We start from the raw sequence: 15,207 nt of genomic DNA, 5'->3' as shown, positions 1-15,207 counted from the left end.
ACCATATGCTGGTAAGAGTATGTGGACAGCTGGTAAATCTGGAAGGTGGTGCAGTAAGAAAAAGTTTGGGAACCTTTGCTTTAGCAGTTTTCAAGAAGAGGTTGGATAAATATTAGTCGTGATTGAGCAACAATATCTAAATTGTGCTGAAAAGAGAAATAGTTGGGAGCCCAAGAGAATGCAGGGGATAAGATGACAAAAAAGGGAGTTCTGGCTCTCCAGTTAAGGGGTGTGAAATGTGGATTTGTTTAGGGTGTGTAAAATATGGACATGTGTTTGTTGCAGTGCAGCGTGCAGGTTGCGGTGCAGAGTAGAGGGTGCTCGGTTTTCCCACGCTTCTGGTCTTTGTTGCTTGCCGGGTGGGGCTGATTTTTTTTCTCTGTCTACTGCTACAAGTGTCAAGGGGGAGGAAATATTGGCTGATAGCTGCAACCCAGACTGGGGGTTTTGACTGGAGTATGCTCCTACTGGAGCTTAAATCTAGATGTTCCTGGCCAGAAGGCCTTACTTCTCCACCCAGAGTCAGACTGTTTGTCACATATGGGATTAAGAAGGAATTTTACCCCACAGTCAAGACTGGCATGGACTGTGCTAGTGTTTGCCTTCCTCTGTAGTAGAGAGCATGGTCCTCCTTCTTGAATCTCTCAAATGTATTTTAACAAACTATTTCCTGTCTTTGCAGTGGCAGGACATTGACTGTGCCCTCATCCCCTCACTTTACCTGTGGCAAGGTAGGGTGTTCCTGATGTTTTCAGGCATTGTGCCTGGTAGTAGCGCAAGAGTTTGTATAGCTTTGTTTGAAGTAGGCTAGACAGACACTTCTGCGGCATGGCTCAGATAGCAATGATGCTGATCTGAGGAGGAGTTCAGACAGATGGTCTCCTAAGATCCCTTCCCATTCTGTTTCTGATTACAGTGTGGTGTCAGAAACACCACAGGGTTTTATACCTGGTTCTCTGCTGTTGTGCAAGCTGGCAAGTAGCAGCATTCATTCCCGCTTTGTAACCAGTATCATTAGGATGCTTTGTATCTGTGGTTGGCAAACTAGCTTTTCCTGCATAGATTTGGGGCCCTGTGACTCTCACAGATAGAACTCAGGGTACCAAGTAATCTCCTCATCCCATTCTGAGCACATATAAATAGCAGCAGTCAATGGATATTCAAATACTTTGTCCCTAGACTTTAATAAAACAACAGTCATTGCTTTTTGGACTGACAAGTATCTGTGTTGCCTCCACAGCATCCCTATGTTCCACAGGGACAGTTCCAGGGCAAAGTGAGTCATCCCACAGCCCCTGTGGGTCAAGCTGAGGACCCTGGACTCTCAGGTAGCCTCTAATGGGCTGTAACTAGAAACCCACAGGGAGGTCAGACCCCTAGAAATGGGACAAAGTGGCACAGACTGCCTTACTGCCGATTCTTGCCATGTTACTACAAATACTTCAGGGGGCCTGTTACAACCTAGTCAGGGGGGATCAGCAGGCACTGGGGAAGTCCCTGTTCCCCCGAGCACTTCCAGGAGTGACCAGGAATAACGGTCACAAGCTGGCAGAGGGTAGATTTAGGCTAGATATCAGGAGGCACTACATCACGGTCAGGCAGCTAGGATCTGGAACCAGCTTCCAAGAGAAGTTGTGCTGGCTCCTACCCTGGGGGTCTTTAAGAAGAGGTTAGATGAACACCTTGCTGGGGTCGTTTGACCCCAATAATCTTTCCTGCCATGGCAGGGGGTCGGATTAGATGATCTACTCAGGTCCCTTCCGACCCTAGAAACTATGAAACTATGAAACTATGAGTGCTGAGTGCAAAGGAGAGACGTGTGAAAAGTAGATGAGTGTCGTGTGCATAAGGCTTTGATTGGCTCACAACATCACTGGCAGGAAGAGTGATGACTGACAAACAGACTATATAAATAGGAGGGCACTGGGGATGTATTTGGTAGCTGTGTTGCTCTGAGACAAAAGAAATGCAAAACTCTAGAACTCTTGGTTCAGAGATGATACCTTTTATTAGACCAACAAACAAATCACAAAGAAATTATCTTTTTCTGGAAGCTTTCCAGCACACACAGCCTTCCTCTACACCTCCCTGCCTGCCTGCCATCTGACACCAGTAGGGAAGGAATCCTGCCTTATCTGCGCATCAAAGAGCAACTCACAAAGACACTCTCATGGACCCAGAGGACCCAGAGGAACAGACTTCTACCTTCAGCTTCCTCTGTGCAAAAATGAAGTTTATTTTTTTACCTATGGGGAATTTTTACCATCTTTAATTTTCCCTGAGTCTGAGGAAGGGTGTGCGCACCTGAAAACTTGCAGAAAAAGATAAATTATTTTGCGACTTCTTAGTTGGTCTAATAGAAGGTATCATCTCTGAACCAAAAGTTCTTGAGTTTTGCATTTCTAAATAGGAGTCCTGTGCTACAGTGTGTGTGCATGCTGTGGTGTGTGCAACAGACACATGTGGTGTGTGGGTCATAGTCTCTTGCTTGGATCTGTGGTGTATGCGCATCATTGAGTTGCAGTGGGAGTGCCCTCTGCTGTGAGTGCCTCCCAAAGTAGGAGTGCCTCCTGCAAGATTGTTACAATGAGTGCATAGTGAGAGTGCATCTGGATGCTCTGGAATACTTTGCCTAGAACACCAAGGTCCAGAGTCTCCACTGCCCCACATCATTGAGGAAGGGTCACATATAACCCTCCCTGGATCTCAGGCCTGTTCTGTCAGTGAGAGCTGTCAGAGCAGGGGTGGGCAAAATATGGCCCACAGGCCAAATCCAGCCCACAAGGTCATTCTATCCAGCCCACAGGGCCCCTAAAGAATTTAGAAAATTAATATTGATTTGTCCTTGGTTCCTGTCAAAAATGACAGAAACCACAGGCAATAGGACCCAGGGGAAGCCTGGCAGGCTCCCTCAACAGCAGGGCTTGCCCAGCCCTGCCCCTTCAGCTGGAAGCTCCAGCAGGGGCTTCTGGCCTGGGACTATGTGAATGCACCACGCCAGAACTTCAGGTGAAGGGGGCTGGGAAGGACAGGGGAGGACCCTGGACAGAGAACGAGCCCGAGGAAAAGCTGGCCGGCACTCCCTGCTGCAGCCACTCACAGCCCACATGGGGCTGCCCTGAGCAGGCACAGGCAGCCACCACTCAGGCTGCAAGCAGTTGTACTGCAGGGCGCCGACCATGGGGCAGGTGAGGGGCCACTTTTCCCCCCGCACTCAGCACCAGCTTGTAACCCGCCCCCACTGCCAGCCTGGGCCCCATGCCCATCAGGGCTGTGCCACAGTGTCAGCAGCTGCAGCCCCTCCGCTTGCTATGCCAGGCAGTGTTTGCTGCTGGTGCCCTCCCGGAGCTCACACACTGTGCAGCCCAGAGGTGGTGGTGGCAAACACTGCCCAGCATGACAAGCAGGGGGGCTGCAGCTGCTGTCACCAAGGCATAGCCCTGATGGGCAAGCCTGGAGCCAGCGCAGGGCCCAGGCTGGCAGTGGCTGCAAGTTACAAGCTGGTACTGAGTGCGGGAAAAGCTGCCCCTCCCCCGCCCCATGGCCAGCGCCCCATGCTGCAGCCGCTTGCAGCCTGTGTGGGGCTGCCTGTCCCTGCTCAGGACAGCCCCATGCAGGCTGTGAGCGGCTGCAGCAGGAAGCACCGGCCACAGGGCGGAGGACAGGCCAGTTTTCCCCACACTCAGCACCAGCTCCTTCCCTGCCAGGGAGCAGAGTGTCAGGGCTGCACGCTGCCCCCCACCTGTACCGTGGGGTGGGGGGCACTGGCAGTGAGTGGGTGCATGGGGCCCACACCAGTGTCCCAGGGCCAGTGTCGGTGGGGCCCGGAGCAGGGCGGCAGGAGTACAGGGTCCCACTCAGCAGGGGCTCTATGGAGCTGAGCCAGCTCCCCCGCTCTCCCTGCTGGTGCAACCCAGCCCGACTTCACCGACCCCCTGCCAGCCTGTGCCTTGCTCTGGGCCCCACTGTGCTGGCCCTGAGACATTGGTCCCAAGGGATTGGGACATTGGTCCCAAGGTGGTGACCAGGGGGCGGGGCACCTGTCAAGGAGTGGGGCTACCTATGCAGCCCTCGACAGCTTGCCAAAACTGGGTAAGCGGCCCTCCGCCCAAAATAATTGCCCACCCCTGTGTCAGAGCCTCATGGTGACAGGGTCTGTGGCTGTGGTATACTAGCTTCCAGTGCTGGAATTGTGTATATAGTGCTGTATATAGTTGTCCATTGTGGTTCATTGCTTGTGTATAGTGTATTCAGCCTGTTCACCAGTTGTAACATCTTGTGGGTTTTTTTATGGTTTGTATAACAACTTAATAGAGTTTTTGAAACTTAACCTCTTGGTGTCTGCTAACTTGAACTCAAAGCCTTCAGATGTAGGCCAGGCGGTAGGTCAGCCTGCAGGTATTAAACCCTTTTGCCTGCTATCTATTTACTATTAAGCAGGTTCAAGGTTGTCTGAGGAGGCCTAACAACCCCCCCACCCCTTTTGTGTTTAGAGATGTTCATTTGATTGTGCTCCCCCACCCCAACCTGTCCAGGTTGCATGCCTGCTCCAGCCAGTCCAGGACTGGCAATGCATGCAGCATGGGTCCTGGACCAGCTGGAGTGGGCACTATGTGCAGCATGCTTCCCAAACCAAACCTGTACAAGTACCACGTTTAGTACAATCCTGGACTGGCCAGAGCAAGCACCGCATGCAGTGGACTGGTCCTGCATCACTCATCCTGCCATCACTCATCCAGACCAGATGAGTTTGACACCCCTGATCTGGAGGACTATTGTAAATCCAGAGGTCTGTGGCATTGGTTCACAGTCTTGTTAGACTCAAAGCGTGTCTGGCTTTCACTCATGTTTTGACTACCAAAAAAGTACTGGAGCAATTCTTCTGTTGCAAAGAGCTCAAAAAGCCCACGATGGGTCAGCCTGTTTTTAATACTATGGATTCCTATCTGAAATCTCTTAAGTTGATCTTGTGAATCGTGTAGCATAGCCATAGCATTTGCATACCTAACAATGCTAATATGGCATAGCACCATGTGGCAGCCTTAGAAGGATTTCACAGCACCCTGGTTGAGAATCACTGGCCTGTGGAGTATGAATACATCAGCCAAAGTCCTTTCTGACTCCTTTCTATTTGGTCATGAAATTACTGAATCTGTGTCTTTTTTCCCATTACCATGTTTTCATCCCACTTTCCCTGTCTTGCTCCCCCTACCTTTTCCCACTGAGATGCTGTATAAAACCTAATTGTAATGTACCAAAGGGATAGGCAGAAACAAGTCATTTAAGAGAGGAAGTCATTTAATAGAGGTGGTTTAATTGCACAAAGTATTCAGTATTCCTCGAGATGTTAATCTTTACTTGTTTGTTTGCAAAGTTTACATACCTATACTTTATCTCTTGTTGTCTCTGTCTCATTAGTGTTCTTACTTTTTACATTCATCCTAGAGTTGTTCAGCTGCTGTCTTCATACACACTTTTCTGAATTTTTTGCTCATTAATGTGTTTTGTTTTTCTTCTTTTTTGTCAGGTCATCCAGTAGTCATGAGGCCCCTTTCTCCCATTCTCTTTTTTGGCACCATAGCTTACTACAGCATAGCATAACTACAGCCTAGCCTAACTGGAACTCCTACCGTATTTATTTAGCACTTTCCATTCTATAACCAAAGTATGCTTTACAATCACTAAAAGTCTGACAATACCCCAGTGAGCTGCTACTAATTTTATACATTTGCAAACTAAGGCACAAAAGGAGTAAGTGACTTGCATTGGTGATCTATATTAGAGGCCAGCAACCTATGGCTTGTAGGCTGGATCCAGTCCACAGAGCAGGAGTAGGCAACTTTTTTGGCTAGAGTGTCAAAAAAACCTTCACTATCTACGTTGTAAGGTACTGGAGTGCCGGCATGCCAGGAAAACAAAACCAGGGTGGGGGGAACATGGCAGGACACACTGAATATTAATATAATTAATCATAGATTCATAGATTGTAAGGTCAGAGGGGACCTCGGAAAATCATCGGGTCCAGCCCCCTGCACCAAGCAGGACAGATAACTGGGGGTCAAGTGACCCCAGGAAGATGACTATGTCTAGTGCCCTCTTGAAGATTTCCAAAATAGGTGATTGCACCACCACTGGAGGGAGCTTATACCACAGTCTGGACACCCTTACTATGAAAAAGTTTTTCCTAATGTTGAGTCTGAATTGAACTTCCAGGAGTTTGTGGCCATCATTCCTGATTTTCCCCTCGGGTGCCCTGGTGAACAGTTGCTCACTGAGCCCTTGATGTACTCTCCTAATGTAGTGGGAAACTGCTACCAGATGCCCTCTCAGCCTTCTTTCCCTCAGGCTGAAGAGTCCCAAATATGGCCTTTCCTCATATGGCTTGCTATTTAAGACTCTGATCATACAGATGGCTCTTCTTTGGACTCTCTCAAGCTTGTCCACATATCATCATAGATGTTGTTTGTTGTTGTTGTTGTTTTTTTACAGTAAGTGCTAGGCTTTCTAAAAATTCTATACCTGGTGACAATATATAAAACTTCATATACGACCTTTGTTGTGTATTCTTTTTTTAAACATATTGTGATGACAGCGAAAAAGAGAGAGAGGAAGAAAAAAGAGGGGGGAAAGAAAAGAGAGGAAGAAAAACAAAGGGGGGAAGAAAAGAGAAACCTGGTGATATTGTGGCAGGGGGTCACAGGCTCCTACCCCACTCCTACCAACACTACTCCTATCTTCTCTTCCTCCACCCACTATAGCTTGGCCTTAAACGGTGGGTAGAATAGAGAGACAGGGGTTGGTACCTGATTGAACTTGGCCTTTACAGCGAGGCTTGGAAGATCACATCCTGGATCTTCACGTGGCACCCCTACACCACGCCCATACCCTCCAAAGAGATGTTGCCATGGAAAATATTGGTTCTTTAAGGATACATTTACTTAGTTCCTTAAAAAAGATGCTCTGTAGTCACTGCCATAAACAAGTAAAAATGCTCTCAAATAAAAACCTTTTCTCAGTGGCTGCCTTGGCCCTGCTTCTGACAGCTGAGTTTGGTGATGTTAGGCTGGTAGCTGGTTGTTAGACACAAATATGAACTGAATGGTCAGTCATCAGACAGTTTCTCATAGGATCAACTATGGTTTTCATATGTGAAAACACTTGTTCACGGCGATAAGTAGATCCAAAGACAGGCAGCAAGGCAAAAGCTACTTATTTACGCATGCATACTTTTCAGGAAGGGAAGACCAACATAATGTAATCTTGAGTTACCAGTCCCTCTCATTCGCAAATTCACCTTGCAGTGATGTGAACTTCAGTACCTACATGCATGAACTCTGAAAGTCAAGGAGTTCCAATTCAAATCCTTCAGTGTTCATCCACTGAAAGTACTGCAGTTTGATATCACTTTCCCTAGTACTGTCCAGGTTCACAAGAAATGAAAACATGGGTCCTCTGTTACAAAAGTCTTGGAAATGTCTGGTGTACTCATCTTCCAGCTGTCCTATGTAGTTGCATATATTCCTATTATTCAATTCATGCTGCTCGGATTTTCAGACTGGGGTAGTAACAGAAGGCAGACATTTCGATATCTCATCTGAAAACAGACAACTTATCACAGAAAGCTTTCCAGTCATCAGACAGCTGAAGGACGGTTTTCTGTGTTCCTTGTAACCTAGTATTCAAATCATTTAAATGTGATGTGATGTCTGTCAAAAACATCAGTTTTGTTAGCCACCTGTCATCAGTAAGGTCTGCATATTGCTGACCGCTTTTTTCAAGAAACAACTAGATGGATTCGAGACAAGCAACAAATCGCTTGAGCACGTTACCTCGACTCAACCAGTGTACATTACTGTGCAGCACTAAATCTACATATGCAGAATCCACATCATTTAAAAGTTCACGGAATCCCGTGTGTGTCAAAAAGGAGTGACATTTTCACACCGTTGTCATGATTTCATTTAAACCAGAAGATGAAATCTTAGCACACAGGCTCTCCTGATGAATACTACAATTGAAACTTATAAGAGGCTATCCAATCTAAGTTTCCAGAAGCTTTACAAATCCAGCTGCCTTACCCATCATAACAGGTGTGCCATCAGTGGTAACAGAGAACGCTTTGTGCAGGTCAATTTGTTGCAGTGTGAAAATAACTTTGACAACATTAAGTATAACACTGGTCTTTGTTGTGCTTTGCACAGCACTCAAAGAAAACAATTCTTCCAAAACTTCCCCAGAGACAAAATATCAAACAATTATAGCAAGATGGGGGATATCATTTATGTCTGTGCTTTCACCCAGTGCAAGGCTCATCACATCATAAGCATGGAGGTCTTGAGTCACTTGTTTGCTAACATTAGCTGCCATTTCATCTATTTGCCTTTGAACAGTCATCAATATGAGCAATGGTGTCGTTCTTATTTGCAAAATCCTCAGCACATTTTAAGAAAGAATCCTTTAAGTCATCTCCATCTGTAAAACCCTTGCCTTTCCAAACTTTGGTTTTTTACTATCCATGGTTATATATTGATATGCCTTCCACCTGTAAAATTTCCTGAAGTTCACACAAACTGAAGGCAGCACAAACAATGTAAACAGGCAAACAGAAAGCAAAAAATCAGAAGTAACTGAATTATCTGAAGTGCGTGTAAATCTGGGTAAGTATTTCCAAGAAGGCAATCGGAGTACAGAAAAAACACACACAAAAATGAGCAATATGTAATGTTTAAATCAAAGAATGCAAAGCAGAGAGATCAAAATAAACAGAATACGAACAGTTTTAATAAAGTAAAAACCTGAAAAATATGAACTGGTTTAAGAGAATGAAAAACTGAATAAGAAATGATTTAACATAGCAAAATAAACTGATTCATGTGAAGTGGCTTGAGAGACAGCAAAAGCTGTATATGAATCCATTTAACAGAGCAAAATAAGCTGATTCATGTGCAGAGAGAGCAAGAGCTGAATATGAATCAAAATAACAGAGCAAAATAAACTGATTCATGTGAACTGACTTGAGAGAGCAGAAACTGAATATGAATCCATTTAACAGAGCAAATAAAGCTGATTCATGTGCACAGAGAGCAAAAGCTGAATATGAATCCATTGAATAGAACAACATAAACTGAATAGTACAAACCGGCTTGACAGAGAGCAAAAACTAAATCTGCAATAATTTAACAAAGCAAAATAAATTGGAATAATATGCAATCTTAAACTGTTTGCAGAATTGTTTCTTGTAAAAATATATGTCTATATGTATATGAGGTTATACATATCTACACTCCGAGTATCACTCCACAAAGAAAACCTTAGCCCGTTACAAAAACCACACCCACACACCCATACAAAGGCCCACTGGCCACCTGGACCTCTTACAATATCTGCCTTGTGTGACACACACACACACACGCACGCACGCATGCACACACACACGCGGACACACACACATCTATCAGACCAGGCAAGCCCTTCCTTTCATCCCCACAGAAACCAGCACCAGCAGCAACAGGCTACTGAGCAAACTGCCACCCAGAGCCATGAGCCTACCTCAAATAAGCAGAGGGTGGGTACAGTTGGGGCAGGGTCCCTGGACCCCCCGGCAAATAACTTCATCCCACTCTCTCTCATCTTCTTTTTCTAAACAGACATATCTCTCACAAGGCTGTTGTATATTGACAATTAGTTTGAATACTAAACTGAACATGTAAAGGGTTAAGTGTGGTAAAATGCTGATTCATAAGGATGTTGTTTCATGAAGGTGTTAAACACTGGCAATTGAGAGACAAGGACCACCTTTTACTATTTTTTTTAAAGCAGAACATGCTGTTGACATCAATGACAGGTCTTATCCATAGCAACCAATATATAATAATTTTGCTATTTTGCCTGTCTCTAATCAATCTACTGTAGCATAAACAAGCAGATGTGAAGTATGCTAACACTGTTTCCTGATCTCACTGTCTCTGATTCTGGCAAAATGCTATCAACACCACCAGCTTTGTGACTCATTCCTATGACAGTCCAAAACTTTTCCTGGAATCTCTCTTTTCTACTTGGCAAGAACTGCATACATCTAGTCAAATTAGAAAGCGAACTTCTGAAAAACTGAATGCTTCTCTAGGCTTGCGCTTTCACAGTGCTTGTAAAATACTTGACTTGGGAGTTGTAATTATTTCCACGAGTAACTTCCTTTCTTGTCACCTTCCTTACAGGAAGGCTACAGAGATGGAGTTGAGGCTGGAAAAGAACATGCACTCCAGCAGGGTTTCAATCAGGGATACAGAGAAGGTGCCAAGATGATGAGGACCTGTGGCCAGTTCAAAGGGATTTTAAAGTAAGTTTTGAGACCATGATATCTTTTTGAAAATCTAGCTGTACTATTATTCCACTGCTAAGTGGTTTGGCACTTGGCTCAGTGAAAGACAGAAGTGCTTGAAAGTCGGCCAGCACAACCTGAGAGAAATCTAGACTTCTGTGCTGGGCATCTAGGTGCTCCCCATACAATGCATGTAGAGATGTTAGCATCTCAGTATGTGATCCAAAACGGCCAGCATGCTCCAGCTGCCTAGAGGTAGCAAAGAGACACTGAAGACAGGGAGAAAATCTAAAATCCCACCTTGTGGGGTTAGGTCAGAACTGCAGGGAGTCTTTACCATCCACTCGGGATCTATAGCAGGTATACTGTCCCCAAAAAAAACCTTTCTACAGCCACTACCTCCCTCATACAAGTGGGGTGGGCACAGCTTGGCAGGTGCCTGCCCCGCCTCCTCCCCGCTGACCTACGTACACGTCACATCCGCCTCCTTCCGCCCCGCCCCTGAATATCCCTGCCCGGGGCGGGTGCGGAGATTAGAGGGGGCTGGGGGACCCTCTGGGTCGTGGCAGACAGCGCGTCCAGGCGAAGGGCGGCGCAGGAGCCGGCCTGTGCTGCCCCAGCCCCTCCCCCCGAAGCGCGCATGCAGCTCCCTCAGGCCTGGGGCTCGAGACGTGGCCGCCATTCGCAGCCCAGGACCTGGCAGGCTGCAGGCTGCAGGCAGCGGCGACCTCCCCCGAGCAGGGCCGGCACTTGTGGGGTGCAACTGCCACTCCAGCTCCTGCCCCTACCCCTCCTCCGGGCCCCGCCCGGCGCGGCGCTCCCCACGGCAGGGTGCTGGCTTCCCCCTGGGGGCGGGGCTGGGCTGGGAGGCCCCGCCCTCCTCGCGCGGCGGAGCCCAACCTGCTCTCGGCCCCGCCCCCCCGGAAGAGACGGAGACGCGCGCGCCTGGACCGGCCCCACGTGAGTGCTGCTGCGCGCGCGCACCTCGGAGCAGGGGGCGGGGCCGAACTCGTAGGCCCCGCCCCCTTCGCGTGCTGTTTCCGCCGGCCTGGGAAAGGGGCGGGGCTTGAGTGTGGTCCCTCCAGCCAGAAGACCCCGGAAGCCGCCGGGTTCCGCTTGATGCCACCGCTAGGAAACTCCTCAGGGTAAAACTCGTTAGGAGCCGAGCACCCGGCCTGCCGCGATTCAGTTAAATATAACTGTCCATCACCGTGAAGTCAGTCGGGCTACTTATTGCGCACCAAGTTAAGGGCACCAATCTTGGCAGGATTGGAGCTTGAGGTGTGGTGTCTTGGTCCCCAAAACGGATCCAAATAGTATTGAGGACTCGGGTGTTGTTTCAGAGGAGCTGCAGAGGGGGTGAGTGCTGGCAAAAGCCAATAAATTGAGATGCACAAGGTAGTTTTCTTTGACACAATCTGCCATGCTCACTTTGACAGACGATGGCATCTTGATGCAATGTGAAAATAAACCTGAAATTGGGATCACTGGTTTCTGAGGTTAGTTTTCCTCAAAAACCTGCCCTTCCTGCCTGGGGTTCTGACAGCGCTGGGGTGGAAGATCTGTTTGGCATCTTACTGTACGTGTGGTGTTCCTAGGAGCTTCTGCTACCATGTCCTGGGTACGAGCTGCAGTCAGCAGGTCCAGCGAGGATGTATTCGATGAAGATGCTGATGAGATGCACCTCGTACAAAAAGAGTGGAAGAGCACCATGGAGAAAAGGATCAAAGTAATCTTTATCACCGTCATAATATTTTCAGTAGCCTTGTAGCCATTTTCTTTTCTACTGTTTAAATGATGCTTGCTTAAATAAGCAAAAGTGAGGATGTCTGCTTAAAGATTAAGCCTGTGCAAAGCGGCAGGTATTTGATTTGGATTCGGCCAACTCAGAGGGACAGTGATTTGATTCGGTGATTCGAGTCATTGTCCTGATTCAGTTCAGCTGAATCAGATCCAAAGATTTGGCGCCAATTTGGGGATTCAACCATAGACTGAACAGGCAGCAGTCTTCGACCATGCTGGACACAGCTGCCTCCAGCTGATAAGTTTGTTGTGGTGGGCAGAGAGGCAGGAAAGAAGGGGAGGGGTGGGGGGCATGCAGATCAGTGTCCCCACAGCAAGGTGGGGATTGCGGCTGGGACAAGCTGCCCAGTCGGGGCAGGGGGAGTGCAGGATGTGGGCATGGCAGCACTGGGAGCAGGGGCTATGCACTGCTGCTGCCTGCCCAGCCAGGAGGGGAGGGAGCATGATAGAGACGTGGCTCGCTTTGGGCAGAGGGTGCTGGGAGCAGGGGCTCTTCCCTGCCACTGCAGTCCAGCTGGGGGGGGCGCACAGTGCAGATGCAGCTTGCTCCAGGCAGAAGGCACTGCCTTCCCACTGCTCGCCCAGCCGGGGCAGGGAGGCGCAGGGCTGTGCCACTGCACTGCCTCAGACAAGTGGCGTGCAGCTTCCCTGTGCCTCCTGGACAAGCCGCGGCTTCACCCCACCATGCCCCGGCTGGGCAAGCAGCAGCAGTGCATTGGGGTGGGCGCGTGGACCTGAATCGGGGAGGGGCCAGCGGCAGGGGCTGTGGGGAATTTTAGGGTTGCTGCAGCCCCCCCATAGCCCCTACTTCACTGCGCTCTGTGGGGTGGCTGGAGCCAGGGCTGCACTCTGGACCGCGGCTGGGGCTAGGTGCCAGGAGCACAGCCCAGGCCCCACCTTCGCCACAGAGCACAGCCTGGCAGCAGACAGCTGGAGCTAGCCTCCTGGAGCACTGCCCGGCCAAGCCTGCCCCGCACAGATCTGGGGGCACACACCTGCTCCCATGCCCTCCCAGACCAATGGCATGTAGTAGCAGGAGACTCCCGCCCCCTTACCCCAGCTGGACAGCTTGTCCCAGCCCCAATCCCTCCCTCGCTGTGGGGGCATTGGTCTGCCCCCCACCTCATGCCCCTTTCCTCCCCCCTCTGCCCATCACAACAGACTTACCAGCTGGAAGCAGCTGTGTCCAGTGTGGTAGAGGACTGCTGTCTGTTTACTTTATGGACGAATCTCCAAATTGGCGCCGAATCGATTCAGAGGCTTTCAATTCAATTTGGATCTTTTAATGGGTGTCCTGATTCAATTTGGAGATTCGGCCACCAAATCAGGCCGGATCTCCTCCGAATCAAATAGGCTACCAAAGTTTTGCGCAGCCTTATTAAAGATCATGATGGTTCAGTTTCTTCTGAGTGACTTGAAAACTGAACAGAATTAATGAAATGATGCTAAGTGGAACATATATGAGATTCTTTTATTAAGAGACAGTGCCTGAGTATTCCTGAAAATCCAAAATTTATAACCACAATTCTGAACACTTAATCTACCCCAAATTAAATAGTCACAAACATTCACTATTCAGTTACAGTTTATAACAATGGACTCTTGCTGCGTAATTGTACATAAATCTGTTCCTGCAAATACTCATGGGCTTTCTGCTTACAAATTCCAGTGCATCAACAGACACACATGCTTAGTGGCAAAAATATGCAAAATCAGTCATGTGATCATTCACCTTTTTGATAGTGAACACCATCATAGCACAACTGTTGCTAAATATCTGCTGCATTCTGTCTTTAAAAAGGTGGGAACCGAGAGGTGTGGCGGGCTTGAAAAGTCTTCTAACCTCGATTTGTAGCTTTGCCACTGGCCTTCTTCGTGGCCTTGGGCAAGTAACTTCATCCCACTCTCTAATCTACTTTTCTAAAATAATAGACACCTTTCTCATAAGGGTTTTGTATATTGACAATTTATATAGTAAACTGAACATGTAAAAGGTTAAGTGTTGTAAAATGCTGATTCATAAAGATGTTGTTTCATGAAGGTGTTAAACACTGGCAATTGAGAGACAAGGACCACCTTTTACTATTTTTTTTAAAGCAGAACATGCTGTTGACATCAATGACAGGTCTTATCCATAGCAACCAATATATAATAATTTTGCTATTTTGCCTGTCTCTAATCAATCTACTGTAGCATAAACAAGCAGATGTGAAGTATGCTAACACTGTTTCCTGATCTCACTGTCTCTGATTCTGGCAAAATGCTATCAATACCACCAGCTTTGTGACTCATTCCTATGACAGTCCAAAACTTTTCCTGGAATCTCTCTTTTCTACTTGGCAAGAACTGCATACATCTAGTCAAATTAGAAAGCGAACTTCTGAAAAACTGAATGCTTCTCTAGGCTTGCGCTTTCACAGTGCTTGTAAAATACTTGACTTGGGAGTTGTAATTATTTCCACGAGTAACTTCCTTTCTTGTCACCTTCCTTACAGGAAGGCTACAGAGATGGAGTTGAGGCTGGAAAAGAACATGCACTCCAGCAGGGTTTCAATCAGGGATACAGAGAAGGTGCCAAGATGATGAGGACCTGTGGCCAGTTCAAAGGGATTTTAAAGTAAGTTTTGAGACCATGATATCTTTTTGAAAATCTAGCTGTACTATTATTCCACTGCTAAGTGGTTTGGCACTTGGCTCAGTGAAAGACAGAAGTGCTTGAAAGTCGGGCAGCACAACCTGAGAGAAATCTAGACTTCTGTGCTGGGCATCTAGGTGCTCCCCATACAATGCATGTAGAGATGCTGGCATCTTAGTATGTGATCCAAAACAGCCAGCATGCTCCAGCTGCCTAGAGGTAGCAAAGAAGAGACACTGAAGACAGGGAGAAAATCTAAAATCCCACCTTGTGGGGTTAGGTCAGAACTGCAGGCAGTTTGCCATTCACTTGGGATCCATAGTTGGTATACTTCCTAAAAAAAAAACAAAAAAACCCAGGTGTCTATATCTTTTTCTTTCAATAAACTGAGTGGTGATGATGCCTATGGTCATCACACTGTGTAATGTCCTATTGGACAGAGCACTTGTCC

General features: G+C 47.6%; 1 protein-coding gene across 9 annotated transcripts in view; it reads left to right on the top strand.

Annotated features, from left to right (window-relative positions):
- The first annotated feature begins 9,470 nt into the window (after positions 1 to 9,470).
- Positions 9,471 to 15,207, top strand: part of YAE1 (YAE1 maturation factor of ABCE1) — a 20,849-nt gene continuing 15,112 nt past the window's right edge. Inside the window, exons 1-4 of one of the 9 annotated variants that reach the window (XM_090050092.1) lie at positions 10,790 to 11,278; positions 11,758 to 11,817; positions 11,917 to 12,047; positions 14,617 to 14,738. In XM_090050092.1, the coding sequence (XP_089906218.1) occupies positions 11,931 to 12,047; positions 14,617 to 14,738 (239 nt within the window). In that variant the 5' untranslated portion in view covers positions 10,790 to 11,278; positions 11,758 to 11,817; positions 11,917 to 11,930. Of the gene's footprint in view, positions 11,279 to 11,325; positions 11,818 to 11,916; positions 12,048 to 14,616; positions 14,739 to 15,207 lie in introns of those variants that run through there. The other 8 variants (XM_090050089.1, XM_090050091.1, XM_090050086.1 and 5 more) reach the window with 8 other exon arrangements.

Source organism: Crocodylus siamensis, chromosome 5 (assembly GCF_052110815.1).
Source record: "Crocodylus siamensis isolate JL-2025a chromosome 5, ASM5211081v1, whole genome shotgun sequence".
NCBI classification, from domain to species: domain Eukaryota; kingdom Metazoa; phylum Chordata; order Crocodylia; family Crocodylidae; genus Crocodylus; species Crocodylus siamensis.
Note: the sequence above shows the minus strand (reverse complement) of the source record. Positions and strands in the feature narration are given on the sequence as shown.